Raw genomic sequence first — 19,717 nt, forward strand, 5'->3', positions numbered from 1 at the left:
TTGCAGCAGTAGTTGTATTGTATTCTCTCACGGGTAAGTGCTACAAAAACAAATTTCATGACTATATCCCAATTGCAATAGTCAGAGGAGATAGAGGAGACCAATTGCAATAGGAGAGGAGGCATATCCACCCCAAGATGGACTAAGTACCCACACCTCACCTCTTTTTTTGACGTGACTTATTGTAGACTTGCCGCAGATGACATTAACTACTTGGCCGTATAAATGGGGAGCGCTGAAGGCCTCTCACCCGGTACAACGTTTAAGTCAACAGGCCTGAGGGTGCCCAGTTGGGCGCAAACCTCAGGTCTGGGCGTCGTCTGAGAGGAAAAATATTTGAAAGTATTAATCGACTCTAGTAGGTCTACTACGCCGCCTACGCCGACGGGGTCGGTATCGGGGTCCGCCCACCTCACCGAGCTTTCAGACAAAGGTGATAGGACACACGCATCCACGACACGTCTGATAAAATAACAACATAGAATAATCAAAATCAACCAAGCATTCTTAATATTACAAGTAAGCATGGCGTCTTTCTAGTAAACTCTGGAGAAATCCGTTGGAATAACAGTCGGAGGCGATAGGGGGTGCGGAGTCTGTGAATATTAATGAGAACCTCGCCCTCGATGTTAAGCTTGCCTGAATCGAATTACTAAACACATACCATCCTAGTCTTTCTTCAAATTATACTCTTACTTAGAAGTTAGAAAAAGTAAGATGATTACTTAAAGCATCATAGAAGGGAAGCTACAAAGAAAGAGACGAAGGGGAAGACCAAGAAGAGCTTACATGGTACAGATTAAAGAGAAGCCGAACGTCGTGTCTTATAAGGAAGTCAACGAATTGGCTTTTGATTGACAAGAGTGGAGAATGCTTCACTGGCTAGAATGCTACAATGGCTCTTAAATTAATGATGATAAACCAATTTCAGTTTCAATGTGGCCAATGTGGCCTTTTTAACCCCCTTGGTGTCAACTGCATATAAGTACATTTTGTTGGTGGCGCGACCGTGGCGTATGGGCTATTTTACTTAAGAAGTGTAGAAATAAATAGAAACATTTGCTTGCCATCTCTCCCTGTCCCCCGCTCCATCGTCAAAAACGTATTAGACAAATTCGATTCCCGCGAAAAATATGATCTGTAAATGCAAATGGAAGGCACTTTACTGTGGATAAAACCTTGCCAATCAATTTGCGAGCAAACCAAGCGGATTTAATTTGTCTAACGACATCTTGGGCTATGAATATTTCATTTTTCTACCGCCCCCGTCTTCGCACTGTTTGTTTCGTAGAGTCTTAGACTGAATTAATTTGTCCGAAGTCGTTAGCTGGGGATGGTTTTTCTCTTAAGCTTTATATTGAATTGTTTTGCCTGTAATATTATACTGGGGTCTAAGAAAGCCACATTAAAGCAATTCATCTAAAAAGCAATATTACATTTGCTCATTGTCACAAATGTCAAATAGCAATGTTGCTTTTTTTTGGTGATTGGTTCAATGTGACCTTATTAACACACCTGTTTAGTTTTAAGCCACAAGGCCTCTGTGGTGCAGTGGTTGAGCGTAGGGCTCACGATGGTCTTGGAGATCCCAGTTTCGAATCCCGGTGGGAACTTGTCCACAAAAATCTCTATGTGGTCCGTTTGGTTATGACGTTGCTAAGCGAGACGATACTCTATGTAGGCGTACTTTCTTGTCTATTTTAGTAAAACACGAATATTAGAAATTCTAACTTAGAATATAAATCACTTGCAAGCAGTCTTACCACCTTACAAATAAAAATAAACCAGGGATGAACGTGGGTTAAGTATTTGATAGCCAAGCAAAATTAAATCCAATTATCATACAATTCGACTGAACTTTCCTTGGCTTGGTATTTGTAAGGTGGTTACAGTTTAACAGCAATATTTGGCATTAAGAGAAGTTAATGTAAAACACCGGAGCGCCTGAAGCGAGTTACAGAGCAAATTTAATAAGTGCTATATGCAGTGGCGATCCATTAAATTGGGTTTCAGCGAGACATTTCGCCGAGTTATTTACAGGGGCAGGGTGAACAACAGTTGGCGGGGACGCGATTGTGTGCAATTGCGTTCCCGTATCCCCGCTACACGTCGGCAAGGAGGAACACCGTTGGGTTTTAGTGGGTATACCGGGTTTCCTGGGGAGTACCACATAACCACGCCACGTCGTCCCCCCGGACGGCGTGGTATGCGTAACGCATATCCCTACGTGAAAAAACAAAAAAAAAGGGTAAACAACAGTTTTGATTAAAGTTAAAAACAGTTTTTTGAGCATTTGCCAACATTTTGTAGCCAGGCCATTTACGCGAAAAGTCTATGAGTTCGACATTTTGTCATTTTATCACATCGCACTATTTATTTATTTTATTAGGTTTGCCAACAGACAAAAACACTTTTACATGTAACTTAACCTATTTACAAATACTGGACTAGTGCTCGTCCAATTATAGGCAAACACAACATGCTACTATCGCGAGGTTCGAATCTGGGCTCAGGTTCTAAGCCACTGAACTCGACTTCAAGAGTTTGAATTCATGTTTGGATCGTAATTGATATCACGAAGTTTCCAGGATTTGTTTATTTGTGCTCGGTTGATGGGAATAGAGTCGCCCCCTAATATAATACCTCTCTGCCTACCCTTTCGGGAATACAGGCGTGATGTTATGTTATTTTGTCGATTTACATGATAAACAAATAGCTTCGAGGTTCAATAGTGGATACCAAAACTTAAAAAAAAATTGAGCTTTTGCCAATATTTTGTGGCTATACGTTTTGTCACTTATCTCCCGGATTGAAAGAAAAAGACAAAACATAATATGCATGTTAGCAAGTATGTCTATAATTCTGGGTAGGTATCTATGTCGTAAAACACAGTCTATTCACCTAAAATCCTTTCACATTAACATAATCATTAAAATTAGACATTTAGTAGAGTTCATTTTGTCAAAAAAGTTAATGTGACATGGGAACGAAGTGTTAAATATAATAGTGTTAATATAATGTTCTTGACCGCACAAATTCGAACAGATAGAAAGTAGGATACGGCTCACCACTTATTACGTTGGTCTAACAGAAAGCTCTGTGAGGTGTAGTTACTTAGTTCATCTTGTGATGGATGTACCTCTGCCTACCCCAATTGGAATATAGTCGTGAGATTTTGTTATGTAATTGGGCTGGACTAGAACCACACCCCGGACATTGCACACAAAAAAACCTCGTGTTACACAGACACTACACATTGACGTTACTTATCGTACACGCACATCTGTGTGAGTGACTTCTGAGGCTATACGATTGAAGACCAAAGTAAGATCGAGGGAGTGAGGTAAACCTAGCTCAGCCGCTGGTGGGGAGCGGAGAGTTGCCGTTCTATACGTAGTGTTATTCCTTATTCTATGACAGAACTATCTGTAGGCGACCCCTATGCCGTTTAACCCCTTGTCATCAAATCTGATTGAATAGTAAACGCGAATCTCTCCCCCGTTTGATGTTGATCGTATTAGTAAAACTAATCGTAGATAGCAAGGACGGGATAGCCAAGAACAGAGAAGTTTCCAACTAGTCAAATCACTTACTTTTTACTTAACGTCAAATCACCAAACTACTAAGGAATTTGTATGAAAAAGCAACCTGAGACGTCATGGAAAAAGTGACAAAATGTTGTATTTATTATTACTTTTTTCTTTACATAACATAAACATAAATAGCCTATAGGTACACGTCCCACTGCTGGGCACAGGCCTTCCCTCAATCAACCGGAGGGGTGCTTCACTGCCGGTTGGTGGAGGTGTTTGGGCTAGTAGCCCGGGACCAACGGCTTAGCGTGCCTTCCGAAGCACCTTACACATTTTTTTAAATTATGAAATTCTGATTACTAAATAAAGATACAGATCTTAAGGTGACAAAAAACGTTTTCCTTTTTCTATGTACATACTTAACTTATTTATGAATTCTTTTTTATTTAACTTATTTATAAATTTGAATAAAGAAAAATGTCATAATAAGCGCGACATTCTGTCACGTTTTCTATGACGTCACAGGTTGCTTTTAACTTATTTATAAATTTTGATAGAGAAAAATGTAATAATAAGTGCGACATTCTGTCACGTTTTTCTATGACGTCACACATCATCATCATCATTATCAGCCGCACGACGCCCCCTGCTGGGCATAGGCCTCCCCCAATGACGTCACACGTTGCTAGAGAATAAAACACTAACCTGTCGCTAGATACGAGTATGAGCTGCGTGTTGGCATATCTGGCGCGGCGCTTCCTGACAGCCGCCAGGGCCGCACACAGGCTGGGCGCGAAAGACCGGCACGGGGGACACTACAGGATAAAAGTAAATTATCATCATGTGGTAACCCAGTTGTTCAAGAACGCTTGACTCCCACCCCCACAGGGTCAAAGCCCAGCACAGAGCTAGACCAATGATTTTCTTGTTTTCAAATTCATGTTTGGGCTGGGTTGTGTTGGGTTGGTTTTCCCTTCAGGTTGGAAAGTCAGACAGGTCGAAATTGCTTCTGTAAAAAACCGGACCTGTCAAACCTTCCGGTTTGGTAAGAAAAAAAAACTGGACACAAGGGTCATGATTCTTAGTGCTTTTATGACAAAAAAATTTAGCGACAAAAAGAGTTTCTACAAGTTACCAGGCTCTACATAATTACCCACAATAGCCAAGCCTTATGAGATGTTAGTTGGGTATTTGTTTATCTAAGTCAGCACAAGCGACAGGAGAAATGTATCGCGGGCTTTGACCTATACACATACATACATACATAAACAGCCTATATACGTCCCACTGCCGAGAAATACCCCCTTTCTTCACTTTTAACATGTCTTAGGTAACTAATTTACCGTCTGTAAGAAAAAGGGAGAAATACATACCCAATGAGCAGCAAAGTAGAACACCCGGACAGCATCTACCGGCAGATCTTCGTACAGCTTATTGCCCCCTGGTCCCTGCAGTTGGACCCCTCTGAGGACCTCGTGGAGGGGCGGCGCGGGCCACGGGAACCGGTCCCCAAGGGGGTCCGCGAGTAGTGCGTCCCTGACCGCGCGACCGCGGATTACTAGCGTCGGGACCCCCACTGCTATGCTGTACTTCTGGGTGAGGCGGCGCTGGAAAGAAAAGGAGGATGTTAAAAATTAAAAGCTTCATTATCTTCCTAGCGTTATACCATTCTAAGGGTCCGCTTACCTAACCTACAGACTTAACAGACTCTGTTTGTAGATGCGACTACCAATCTTTCAACCCGAAGGAGAACCTAACCTAAGACTCGGTTAGATAATAACTGATAATACTTACTTACTTACTTATATTCGTTTATTTTGACCATAGTATTATCTATCAGCTTATGTTTACCTACTTATTGAAAGTTAAGAGATTGAAAGCAAGAATCGGGAAAACCGCAAACAAAATCCTGCGAACCATACATACATGCAGCACTGGGGTGTAAACGAAGGACGATCATTTTTATATGGATTTCATACTTTTTATAAATTATATAATATACAATCTCCTCAGTTTATAATAATTTCTATGTTTTATTCTTCTATATCGTTTCATTGTCTTTTTTCTCTTCAATTTTCGCTGTCTAATAACGGTCGTTGTTAAGTTATTTTTATTTTCGTTTTTATTTGGATTTTCTTTAATTTTATTTAGTAAACAGTGATATTCGTTTAGACTCTCGCCTATTTCTCACCGGGTTAAGCAGAGATTATGGAAATCCATTTGCTTCGATTCTGACATACATACTTTTCTTGCTTTCTCTACATTAATCAATCGTATTTTCTACGCGCGCCGCCAGTTCGCAGTTGTGATAATACTGCTGTTGGGGAGGCTCGTCGTAATCAAACTTTAGCAATGATAATCTAGAATAATCTATATTTTGTAAATCAATGTTAACTGTTCAATTATTCGTCACAGAATACCGCAACCGACCTAAATTGCCGCCCCCGACCTTTTCGAAAAAGGCGGGAAAAACGTTCCTGTTCGAAAAGAAGAAATCAAAAGTAAAAACAAAAGAAATTAACTGCCGGTGTCAAAATACAAAAAATAGGTACATGACACATATTCACGGCTTTATTCCGGCTGTTATTAATTATTTAATCTTACTTAAAAAAAATACAGTCGAATTGAGAAGCTCCTCCTTTTTTGAAGTCGGTAATAAAATAAACAGACCCTAACGATGTAGATCGTACTAAAACTTTCATCATGAATAGGTACCTATGTCGAAAGTATAATGTTATGTATGGTCCTTTGTCATCATGTTACATTCTAACTTTTACTTGGCTCTCTAACCTCTAACTAGGCGTGAAAATTTCAAAACTGGGCTAAAATTCCACTTAGGCGCCATAAAAGCAACAAAATTCATACCAGTGACTTTCTTATCTGATTTAAAACTTTTCCCCTTTGACACACGGGCTATGGTTTCTAAATCCACACAACTAACGCTTAGTATTCCAAAACCATGCTATCTGAGGCTCGGAAGGACGTGACAGTACTACTAAAGTCGGTTATGTTATGTACCTACGTTTAGTTTCCCTGGGAGTGTGGCAAATGATATAAACGTGTGTGTTTAATAATTTAGGTGGGTTAACGGTCTTGGGGTCGCTAAGGGGAGATGAGGTGACATAATTTCATTACTATTTTTGCTACTGAGGGGTTAAAAATGACATATCGAAGCAATTCATCTAAAAAAGGACTATGCCCAGACTAAAATAAAAATACTTACACACAACTTTCGCTAAACAGTCAAACGTTTATATAATTATCGTTCAAAAATATCTCCAACCAACGCAACGGAAGCGACTCGACAAACATAACACTGTAAAGTGACTTGTTATTTTCAACGTTTGATGTTAACCAGTGGTTTATTTTGACGGTCAGGGTCTTTGGTTAACACGTGTGTCGCTTATAAAATACTTCCGATTTTATTTACAGTTATTTAATTTAACACGTTCTTTGTAAGTGGCATTATGAGCTTTCACTTCCTTTTAAAACACCATAACGTCAAAATGAAATTGCGCGCGAAAACAATTTATATTAACGAAAAAGGGTTACCACATCTTAGTATTTTGCTTATTTATAGGGTAATTTGTAAAATTAATTGTGATGTGGTTAAAATGCCCTCTGTTAGCTGTAAAATAAACTAAAATTAAGTATATTTTTTTTATTATATATTTTTCGTTAATTTGAAAAATAGGTATTTCCACTACCTACAATAATTGATTAAAAGCTACAAAAGTCAGCTTTTTATCATGCTTTTGAAACGGAATATCAGTCGCCTGTCACTCCAATATCGAGTGAAAGCTTTTAGCTGATTGCTTCGTTGTGTCATTTCCGTCATTGTGACGATCCAGATGTGAGCGCCAGATGCCGATGCTCTTCTTGTGATTGCTATCGTGATATTCTACGATGGAAGAGTTCTTATGGGCTATTTTCAAGTCTCGTTAGGGGATAAGAGATTACCTATTCTTATTGTATTATATTATTATTAGATGCTTATTGCATCCATGTAAAAAAAGTCAGGTGCTTATTTATCTTTGTTCCTTTGTGTATTACCTACTTTTTCACACCTAAACTGCAGGACTGATTTGGATGAAAATTTAAATAGAACTTGGGAACGAACAGATTACTTTTGGTTCAAAACGTTTTAAAGACGCTAGGAAGCGAGTAGGCTCATTTATTAATATATTGTTTTTTATTTTACAGTAAGTATTTTGCACAATAGCATGACATGACAACATAATTTACCGTTACAAACATAAGCCCCGAGATAGGGTTACATACGATTTATAAGTCGTCGTAATCGACGTAATTCCGTAATTCCCATTTGGGGTGACCAGCAGTGCGGAACGCTGACAAAACGCGGGAATTGGGTAGGGAAGACATATTCAGTACAGGAAACCTACATGTTTTGAATACGGAATTACGCACGTATTTATGCGCTGTTACTAAATAACAGGATTTTTTATTTAGATATATAATATTTGATATCATATATAATACACCGCTTGTTTCTATATATATATATCGCCATGATGAATAAGTACATTCTAGGAACGTGGATTTTGGAAGGCATTCCATACATCCCACTCCCACAGGCAAACCAAGGAATTCGAGGAAAATAGGGTTTCTATTGTATAAACAAATTTTGATTCTTTATGACAAATAAACTTGTATTTTTACTTACTTACTTATCTATCTATCGAAAGTTAACTATAACACAGTAGATGTTAGGAATCTGGTCTATTGCGTACTAACTACAGCTGTCAAGTTAAACACCACTTAGTTACTGGTTTATCTACGGAGCTATAAAATATCTGCTAAAAATAGATAAGAAACTTTGAAGACTAAAACTCGGAAGCCACAGAATATTCCGCCGACCGGTGCTCGCTCAACCGTACGGACGGAACGAGGGTAGTTCTTAATCTTACAGTTGGAACAAGTTGATTACGCACGGAGGGGAAGTGTCTTGAAGTAATGCCGGCGTAGCCCGGAAGGTAGCTCGACCAGAAAATGGGTATACAAGTTTATGACAGGTTGTTCAAACATAGGAGCGTAGTAAGCTGTTTTGGAAATTGTGTTTGTTAGCTGTTATAAAGGGCTTTTTCAAGTTTTGAATACACATTAAGTTTATTTGATTATTTGAGTTCTCTGTGGTCCGTGGTCTCTGCCTACCCCTGTAAGCAACATATGTGATCTTATGTACCAATAAAAGGAATTTTTAAAAGATATTTTGTTTACACTGTATGTGTGTGTAGTTTACATTCCCCAAGTACAATCAAGCGCAAAAAAGTTAATTACTTTTGTTATGCTCTATTTCGATTTCTATTGAAAGATAAATTAGTACTTAGTAACTAAGTAAACAAAACAAAAATAAGTAACAAACTCAAATTGCTCTATTCACCGCAAATTCAACTTAAACTTACTTAAATACGAATTAACCCAGCGTTTCACTTCCTTTCAAAACCCTGTAATTAAAAATGTGCTGAATTTCATTACTCTGCTACATAGCCGCGTGTTTCAGGAATGTTTCAGAGTGAAAGCGTCATGTAAACGCCGTGAAAGGGCTCAGCCCGCATTCAAGCAGCCGCGGCCTCGAGGGCCCTTGTAGAGACGTCAACCTCTGGCTTCTTAGCTACGTTTATATTTATATCGTTTTGGCTGTGTCATTTTCTTTAATATTAAAAGCGTATTCCAATTTGCTGCGCAAATACAAAGAGCTCTGTGATTTTCTGCTAGATTTAGGGTGGTACTTTATGTAATATTCTAATGTGTTACAGAGGTTAAGCAAGCATCGGAGCTTAAGTAGGTAAGTACCTAGTTGTTACATGAACCATGTTAGGGGCCTCTAGCGCCTTACAATAACACTGACACAAGGGTAGGTAAAGCCGGTCATTGACCTCACAACGCACATAAGAGAATAAGACTGGAATATAAATTAGGGACGCAACCTTAACACATCATGATAATTTAATATGCTCTTGTTATGTGCATGTTACGTTTTTAACATGAGATTAGAAAATACTTAAAAAACATTTCTCCTGTCCTTACTTGGGCGATGTACAAGATACAGATAATTGATTGTTAAATAGGTACCTAGCAGGAATAAGTCGTATAGGTACACAACGTACTCTTACTACCTCAGGTACCTATGCTTAAAAACAAGTCTTTAATTTAATGCATGGAGGCATCTTCAACCAAAAAGGAATAAACGTGAAAAACATCCAGTATTTTCCACCAGAGAATTCTTTTGAAAACTTTTTACGATATTATAGGAAAGTTCATTCAAGTTGCTGAGAATGTTATGCTTTCTGAATTTTTAATTGAAATCTCGAAAAATGTGAATCATATTCTTCATGTGACACCTATATTATTGATTATCTTATTATGAACATAAATAACAATCATTATTACTAAAGTAAGTGATTTTTAGTTATTATCCATTGTTATCAAATTAATTTTGCCTTCACCTGAGCAATATGTCTACCATGGTTGATGGAAAGGTTGGCAACAAGTGTAATGTTTAAGGAATTGTTTGGAATTTTTGCTACTTTAATATACTAAAAACAGAAATAAGTCTCATGCAATGTAGAGGATTTAATTGAACCGACGATCGCGTTAATTTTAAGAAAGTCTTCAATAGCATTTACAGCATTTTCTCATTTCCTTTTCAAAATCCTAAAAATAAACTGTACAAAATAAATCGAGACTCCAAACAAAGAAGAAATAAAATTTAAATAAGAAAAACATTGAGTGGAACAGGAATTATCGGCTATTGTCCGTTGCTTTTCTCTTTTTGCCCATTGTGCGAACAAAAGCGAACTGAATAAGGTTGAATAAAAGAGATTGCATCGAGTTATCCCTGTCATGATTATTGGTCGGGGAGCTAGAACAAATGACCACTGTTAGAGGTGAAATATTAAGGTGATGAAGTCGGCGATTTATGTGGGAGTGAAATATTGTGTGACGATAGATATTACTTAAGCCCGGACTATTTTACCGTACAATTCCGATGGCAGAACAATGTTTTCTTTTGTTGTAGTAGAAAATAGGGAACTTCTTGTGACGACGTGTTTGGTGGAATAGCTAAAATTATATCAGCAAGGAATGCGAGCTTTTGTATATGGGTTTGGGTGTTGCTCCACCAAACTGCAGTGGAACAGCATAGTCCACCATGTATAGGTACACTGTACTGTGGAAATCTGGCTCCAACAACATTGGGATGTATAGGATGTAAATATGTTTACCTACCAAACTTGAAAACAATGTGTTTTATTACCAGTGAAGGGAGTTTCATTTGTCGCTTTTAATGGCCAAAGTTTAAATTACTGCTAGACTTTAATGAAAATAAACATACCTACGAGTTAGTAACTAATGTCAAAAACCAAATAAATGTAACTGCAGACGATTCAACTCTTTTTAATCAATTTCTCCCCGCTTCGTTCACATATAAAATCCTCCCCGTCTGATTTCTTTGAGTCAGTCTAGAATCAGACTTATGTCAGCGAAATGAAATTCTCAATGTCAGATCAACGTCCATCCGAATCTCATTAAGGAATTCCTTGTAACGTTCAGTAACAGAAAAGAATAAACACAAAAATATTATATTTCTGAATGTTTTGCTGGGAACTTATTGATTTTCCTTTGGGTAACATCCAAACTTTGTCTTTGAGGTTCAGTGAACTGGTATCGTGAGTGGTGATCGTAAAGACGTTGAATGTTTGAGATCGGTGACACGATAAAAATCAATGAATAAAGTTGTACAACGCTAATAAAATGGGAGCTTGCGTTTGCATGATTCGCATTCAGTTACATAAAAGCTGAATAGAGCAATTTCATTCGCATGTCATGGCAACACTGATATTGTAACGCAACGGTTGATAGTGCAATCGAGGTGAAAAGTGTTTTGATAATTATTATGTTGCCGCTGCGCTGCCATGGAAATCATTTATAAAAGGTACCTTTAGGTTATGTAACAATTACACTTAACTAGTATTTTCTTTGTTTGGCATTTATTATGAGAACTCTACTAAACGACTAAGTAGGTATCTGTTTTAGTTTGTATAAGCTCGTTCGATCGTTGATTTTTAAATATTTCCTTGAATAAAAGTACTTGCCCATCAAAATTTAAATTGGGCAGTTAGAAATAGACGATTTTATTACACGCCCATTGGAAACAATGGCACCTAATTTCTACGGGACAATAAGCCGCGTGTGCTCGTTCAAAAATGCAGGCGTCCCATTCACCCGTCCGTCATCGGTTCTCGTCTGGTGCGCAAGGTATTCACAACCTTCATACCCAAATATACATAGAACGTACATAGGCGTAGTAATACCAGACGTGGAACCTTCCGGTTTGAAAGTTAGGAGTTTTAAGTGCATGTGGTGTTAGCCTCATGTACGGTCGCCGGTCGGGGTCAGGCGGTACAAGGGAAATTAAATAAAAGTATTTTTGTTATTCGGGAACAATCGGGAACAAGTTCTTTTAGAATGTCGCAGTGCATATAGGTACATGTTACATGAGTCTAATGTGTCTTGTACCAATGTACTTAAACTCACGCCTGCAGTCCATAATGGGGTGGGCAGCGAACCACAAGTAATCAGAAGACAACTTGAAGCCATTTTTGGTACAGTGCCTAAATGATGAAACATGATGGTGACAGGTTTTCATAACGTTGCCCAATCATTTGGTCCGTAAAAACTTAGAAACGTAAGTATTACTTACGTTATAATTAGTACTGTTTCTTTTGTTATTTTCTTAAAAAAGTAATTATCGTCTAGAGATACGAGATTAGCGAGTATAATTATGTCCTACTCACAGTAAAGTACTACATCTGCGCCCAGCTCAGATTCAAGCAACACAAAAGCCACTCTTATTTTCCTTCACGTTTTACATCCAGCATTCGTCCGTGAAATCCATTCACTGCGCTCTGTTAGCGTGGAATGTTCAAGTCAAGACTGCTGCAGCCAGTCTCGTGTCCTGACAATGTACCGTAGAACAATGCAACACAATACACCACATTGCCGGGCAAAGTGCGTCGGCAAATATTTTGACTGGCTGACGGAATTCAGTTGTATTTAGTTCGCTGCGGAATGGGAATTTTTCAACATTTCGGTCAGCATGTTTACCAAATAGTTTGGACTGTTGTTTTATTTTTGAGTTGGGTACAGCTGCGAAATAGTTAGATGGTGCGGTGCGTTCATTTATACTTGTGCAGAATGTATACGAAAATGATTAGGTATTTGCGCAAGTTGTCTTGCATGATTTCTGACAATATGTGGCTCTGTTTTTTACGTACGCGGTGGAGATTACGGATAAGTCTTAGAATTTATGGATTATGCGATCTAAAAATAAGAACACTCGTTTGGTCAACTGTACATAGTAGACAGTTCTATTTATTTGATCGCTTTTTTACGTCGAAAAATTACAAATATACTTACCTAGTAAGTAAATATACTTTAACTTTTAGCAAAAGTTTCCTCAGGACTACCTAGCCCTGATTATTTAAATAAATACTTTATAGGTTCCTATACATAGTACACAGTATATTTATTCACGCAAAAGCGAATACAAGTGTAATAACAAGTGCATTATTTAAAGCGCGCGTCTCCCACGGCGTCGTCCCCGCAACAACTGGCAACATTAAAATTTAATCGTTATGAGTTCGCGAGCGCGTGGGCGCGTGGCCGCCCGGTCAGCGAGTGTGCTTGTTTTGCATTATTTTAATCTTTAAGCCTTAATGGCCTGAGTTGTAGAACACATGCCTTGCATAGCGTTCTAAAGGTCGGGAATTTCAATCCCTATAAATACGACCGTTTTGCATTTATGCAAGAATCATAGTAAATTAACTGCGATGAAAAAGTTGCAGAATTTTGAATAATATTTTAAATTGTCTATTTAAGGAGCAGGGCAATGGATTATAGGACTAGCACCTACTAGCGGTGGTATTTCTTTAGGTGAATTCTGTGTCCAATAGTAGATCGTGAAATTATATGCTGTTTATGCTAATGTAGTCTCGCTTTTGCTGACTGTACGTGTTGGATACCATATTGAAAAGGAATAGATGCATATAAAGTAGTCAATTGTGATGCATAAGTATTCGTTATTAGGTTTTATTGTATTCTAGCCTGAATGATTAGCACACAAATATGAATTTATTGAATTCTTCCTATATATAGTTTCAAACTTCGCTTGGCGTGGCAATGAAAAATTTGTCGCACTTTTATTTCATAGAAAATGTCTTCTGAAAGCCTATTGGATTGAGTCTACTGACTAACATTATAATAGCGCGTAAGTAGAAATATTCATTTACCACCCTCCCTAGTTGGAATTAGTCCAACAAATAAATGCAAAAATCTTGTAGCAGCATACCCTGCTATCTACATAATATCATCACCCAACTCCAACCCTTAAATCACGGATGCCATTGCTCCTTAGGTACACTGTCTATTTAGGCACTTTACGCGAAAAATGCTTCACGCAAGCCCCTTCTATGATACACCTGTCTGAGTAGCACTACAGTGGAGTACATGTAAAAAATCCCCCCAAAGAGGGTGGAAAGTAATTTAGGGTGATACACGGTATTGACGCAACCCCCTCTAGTCGTAATTACGAGGGATACTCCTCTTTAGAATACGCTTCACTGGGGGTTCTGTTGTGTAAGGTGTATTCGTCCTGGAGCTTCAAATAGACAAGTGAAAGTGTTAGTATGTTCCTCGCTGCTTGGATCTGAAAACACGGCGGTAATGGACGGGAAGCTAATAACTATTCGATTCGCGTGCGTATTGCCGAAGTAAGTTTTTACTTGGTACAGTGTCAGCAGTGTCAGCTGCTATAAATATTATATGGTTAAATTATATTACATCATCCTATTTTTTCTTCTTTTTGTCATGATGCGGTTTATATCATCCTGTAATTGGTAGGTATTTCTGAGTAAAAAGTTCGTTCAAGTGTCTATCGCTCATGAAAGTACCAAACCTAGTAAGAGTCCTCAGCGCTTCTCATTTTTTTGGCATGAAAAATCAAAAAATGAAAGTAGAAGGTGCTTTCATTGCTATCGATTTAAAAAAAATCCACAGTTTTTTTTTATCATAATAAACATTATTATACCTTTCAACGACGCAACTTAAAAGTAAATTCTTAAAAGTGTGGGCCCTCGTAATTTCCCCAAAGTACGAGTAACTTTGCAACATCTTGCGGTTTATGAAACTGCCAGAGTTTCTTTAATATTTTCCAATTTAAAGGGCACCGTTTAATTTTATCAAAGTTTCCGATACCTACCTAAGGTTCTTTTTCTATTCGAAGTTATAAACATTATACATTATAGGAAATCTTTCCCTTCAGCGTCTATTTAACTGTTCAGCTTAGAGACATTCAAAGTTATCAATTTAGGTAACTAACCTTAGTATCGACATCGTGGAATGGTACAGCGAACCACGGTTTCCCCGTGAGGCTCCGTCTGAATCCAGCTTCTCTCTCCACTGGCCCTTCAGGAGTCCCCACATGAGCCCACAGCACAACTTGCACCACCTTCAAACGAGGCTGCACTTTCTTATACACCTCCTCCAAACGCACTCCAAAATCATCACTAGCATCACTTATATTCGCAAAAGAGAAGTAAATCCCACATACAGGTCCTTCCCCTTCTTCAACACAATCAGCCAAGGCTTGCATCGTAGGCACATTTTCAAACTGCCCATTTTGCGTCCCAGGAGAGTCACATTTCACAAGCACTTTACCAAAAAGTTTTTCCCGCCAATCCATTTTGGTAATTTAAACCGACCGTTGCTTAAGACACGCGTACACCAACTCCCAATTTACATATGCACACATAAAATACTAATCAAGTAGAGTTTTGTTTATTTTATCTCTTGTTTGCTTTAGTTTAGACAAAGTCCGTTGAACTTGAAGTTTATCAAGGTGAAGTTTTGAAATTAATGTTTTGTCAATGATTTATTGTTGTCGTCTGGTTTTGAGTCAGGATTCGCGAATTATTTTTTGCGTATTACAGCATCGAGTCGAAGTTTTTTGGCAAATGAATCAGCGTTGAGAATAACTTGTTATGTTAATTGCGAGGGGGATATTCGGCCAACCTCGGCGATTTAAGTTTTATTTTATTTGACGCGAGCAGCGGAGTCACCGCGCGAGTGACGCCCGCTTGCCCTCGCAAACAAAGCACGACTGGAGGAGGAGGGAAACAGAGGGAGAACTCAGACATAGAGCAAACATATTTGGGTAAACAGAGGTGAAAGAAAATTAATTTATGTTTGCTGTTGCTGCACCACGATATAATATTTATTTTCATGCAACACCGTGGTTACATAAATATGTATAGTATAGTAACGTTTATAGAGAAGTGGGTTATGAAATAAAATACAAAATATGTAATGATTTGTTAGATAGAATCTCATCACCAGAATATTTTTCAAAGGCTTCGGTAAAGGAAAGGTTGTGATTTCAACAAATAGTTGAATGTAAAATATTTTCATCTTCATTTGGTGGCTTGTATTTTGTCTCTCAAAGGGAGATCCTTGTTAGGCAGAAAATGAAAATTTCTGATCTTTGTCTTGTTTTCATATCTCACGCGCATCGCTCAGATTGCGAAAGGCTTGAATTAATTCGGTTGGCTGGTCGAAACAAGGGAGGGCATGGCAAAAACTTCACTTTTTTGCCCGACATTTCTTGTATGCTGCTCTGGAATTCATCCAACCTTGCTTTGGTGAAATTTCTGATTTATCTGTACTGTAAAAATTATGTAATAGGTTTTTTAAAATTATTTATTTGTAGAATTGCAGAAACTTATTCTTTCGGCAATAAGTTGACTAATATAAGTACCTATCTATCATATCAACCTATTTAACGAAGATTGTATAATCATAATTATTATTTTGGTCACATTATTGATTACCTACTGCTATAAATAATGATACAAATAAGTAAATTATAGCTCAACAAAAACTTGTTTATCCCGTGAAGTAACAATTATCTTGGAATCCAACGAACTCGCAGATTTACAGCTTTGGAGAAAAAGATTAATGAGATAATTACACCGACGAGGTCAGAGCTTTTACTGGGTAAATAAAAAAGTTCCCTGGGAGGGAACAGAACCAGGGCCGCTACTTTTTTGGATTAGGCACTTAAAAATAATATAAACTCGCTAATTATTATCTCCACCGGATTAAGCAGAGTAAAAAATACCAGAAGATAAACCTGCAACCACTTTGATGTTCGTAAGACTGAAAAATAGAGTTGGTGAAGGCCAAAAATCTCTTGTGTGGTCCCTAGTTTGGTTAGGACATTACAGCTTGTCATTACAGCTCTGTGCTTCGGAAGGCACGTTAAGCCGTTGGTTCCGGTTACTACTTACTGATACAAGGACGTAGTCATTTCATGAACTATTTACTATTTACCAGGGTTGATGAGGTTGCTAATCCGCTGAATAACCCACGCGATAGAAGAGAAGAAGTGAAGGCCTGAAGATTCGTCATAGTTTAACTAGGAAGCCAGACTCGTCCCCCGTATAGTTTCTCTACAGTTCATGCTGACTATGACACAGTTGTATGGTGGTCCACAAACTTTATCCATACTGCGAGGCAAATTGATTTAAAATAGGACAAGACTAAGGATGTAAATTAATGGCTGGAAAAATTCGAAAACTTTGTAAAAAATACAATATATCATTCAGATAAGACATTGTTTTCTTTTATACAGATAAAACATTATTTTCTGACTAGTGTTTTAACAGATACAACTCACACCTGTTATACCTATCAGGGTAGGTAAGATACTAAGTGAGGCTGCAACAAAAATAATTCACAGCCCTAAAGATAACCCACGTTTCATTTCGACGAACTTTGTAACATTCAGCAAAAGAGCGCCGGAAAAATGAAAGCGATAACATTCCAAAACATTGGACGAGTAGAATATGAAACGCATTGAAGCTGAAAGGTGCTGAAAGCGCTGCATTGGTCAAAAGATGATTTATATGTCTGTTTTATGGGAAATCAATAGCCGCGGTTCTGTCTGGCGGTGTCGGGGCGTCAAATCAGATGTTTTTATCGCTCCATACCGAACTTCTCCGGATCTTTATTGGTTAATCGGGAAAACTGTTTTCAGCCGCTGCTGTTATTTTTTCGTTCTCGTCATGCCATGGTTAAAGATTTTGATGTTTTTATATACGATATACTTATATTAGGTATCGTTTTTAAATAGATAAAAACGGCTTGCTTAAGGCCTACTGCCTGCCTGACTGCCTTGGATTAATTTGAAGATGTAATTTTTGGAGTGGTCATTGAGTCAATTAATAAACTTACCTATTCGTATGTATAGTTTGTCAAAATCCTTCGAGATTCTTAAAATCTCGAGGTCGTTGTTGTTGTTAGTTTGTTCAAATTTAGTCTCGCATCACTGCACTGTGTGTGTACTTAGATATCTATAAAACACAGTCTCCTGTAAGTTTTTAGTTTCATTCCTTTATCTAACTTTTAGGTTAAGTCCTAAACTATCCTATAGCAGGCTTAACGATTTTAAAGATCTTGACTAATGCGGTGTATTTCATAACTTTTTTTTTGTTGCTGACCTTACCGGATAGAGGTTGGTTGGAAATTGAAGACTTTTAATTGGCAACCCTTACATGTGTCAATCCTTTGGTGTCAATCGAACCATAGTAGGTAATTTATCGTATTTTTGAGTCCGGTTAATGTACATCCACGTAATGTACGACCTGATAATCCGTGTACATAACAATGTACGCGGAATACGTGCGTGTACAATCCATGGTCGGGAAATATTGGCTGCGAATTATCAGTCCGTACACGGATTGCCCATCCGTGTAATGTACATCCAAATAATTGGAAGCCAAGATGGCGGCCACCTATTCTATCAGCCAATCAGGGGTCAGTATCATAGACACAAAACTCCATTGCTATGCGTCGTTTTAATTAGTTAACCGTGTAGCTACATTAGGCAATTTTTTATTATCATAATGTTAGACAAGGACAAAATATAGGCCCAATAGTGCCCTCAGCTTTATTTGTTGAAACCGACCACATTATATGGCTTTTTGGCGGGAACGGAAACGGTACGGCTGCTTTCTTCATTGAATAATCTAAATAATTAATACGAAATGGTGTTTAATGGTCGCATTAAGTTAGTCGGAAAACATTGGCGATAGTTTTATTATATCTGAATATTTAATAAACGAAGTGTACCTACCTATTTTCGCTTCGTTCCAACAAGCCGCTTCATTACTTATTAATTCGTTTATTTAATTCGTTTCTTTAATTCGTTTCTTTAATTCGGACTTTTTTTTTTGTTTCTTTAATTAGTTTATGCGGACTTTTGAGTTAATTCGTTTGGGGTTCGGAGTAGGAGTCTACTCCGAGGGTGGGGGCTTAGGTTTCATCATCATCACCTTTCATCATTACATTAATCATCAAGAAAAAAAATACGTAAGACATGGCTGTATGGGCATAGTTCCCTTTGCCTTACCCTTCGGGGAAAACCAAAATAAAAAAATAGTAGCTTTGTAGCAATTTTAGCCTTTTTCAGCCTAAATCGCCTCCCCTTTTCACCCTATAAAATTTATTTATTTTCAATTGGAAGGGGAATTTGAACATGATGAGTAGTGCTATTTATTATTTTATTTTTTAATGGATTGTTTTTTTTGGATCTCATGTAATCAGAGTACATTCTTGCACAAATTGATGTCAGATTTTTTTCGTGACAATCACCCGCTTTCTTTATCTAGGGCGTCGAGGAATGGAGTAAATGGGTGCATCTGAAATAAGAAACACAAAATAAAAAAATAATAATAACCTCACAACAGCTCTAAATCGACAGAAACAAATAAACATCCTACAACGCCACACCCATACCTAGTCCATTCTGTTGAGGGAATTATTTTTTTGTGTTCTATCTGTAGATAAATATGGAAAGTGAAACAATATCAAAATAATTGCCTAAAATAAAATAATAAATAGCACTACTCATCATATTCAAATTCCCCTTCCAATTGAAAATAAATAAATTTTATAGGGTGAAAAGGGGAGGCGATTTAGGCTGAAAAAGGCTAAAATTGCTACCAACCAAAGCTACTAACTTCCAAGGCATATAATTCAATTTAAAAAAAGAGCTGTCATGTTCTATAAGAGCAGTTTCCACAGAGCAATTTTTTTACTATGGACCA

At 37.8% G+C, this 19,717-nt stretch overlaps 1 protein-coding gene across 1 annotated transcript in view; it reads right to left on the reverse strand.

Annotated features, from left to right (window-relative positions):
• Window positions 1-15,709, reverse strand: part of LOC126376254 (nucleoredoxin-like) — a 41,127-nt gene extending 25,418 nt beyond the window's left edge. Inside the window, exons 1-3 of the mRNA XM_050023553.1 lie at window positions 14,932-15,709; window positions 4,907-5,140; window positions 4,239-4,348 (exon numbers count right to left, since the gene is read on the reverse strand). Coding sequence (XP_049879510.1) covers window positions 4,239-4,348; window positions 4,907-5,140; window positions 14,932-15,294 — 707 coding nt within the window. The 5' untranslated portion in view covers window positions 15,295-15,709. The remainder of the gene's footprint in view (window positions 1-4,238; window positions 4,349-4,906; window positions 5,141-14,931) is intronic.
• Between the last annotated feature and the right edge of the window lie 4,008 nt (window positions 15,710-19,717).

This window comes from Pectinophora gossypiella, chromosome 20, assembly GCF_024362695.1.
Source record: "Pectinophora gossypiella chromosome 20, ilPecGoss1.1, whole genome shotgun sequence".
NCBI classification, from domain to species: domain Eukaryota; kingdom Metazoa; phylum Arthropoda; class Insecta; order Lepidoptera; family Gelechiidae; genus Pectinophora; species Pectinophora gossypiella.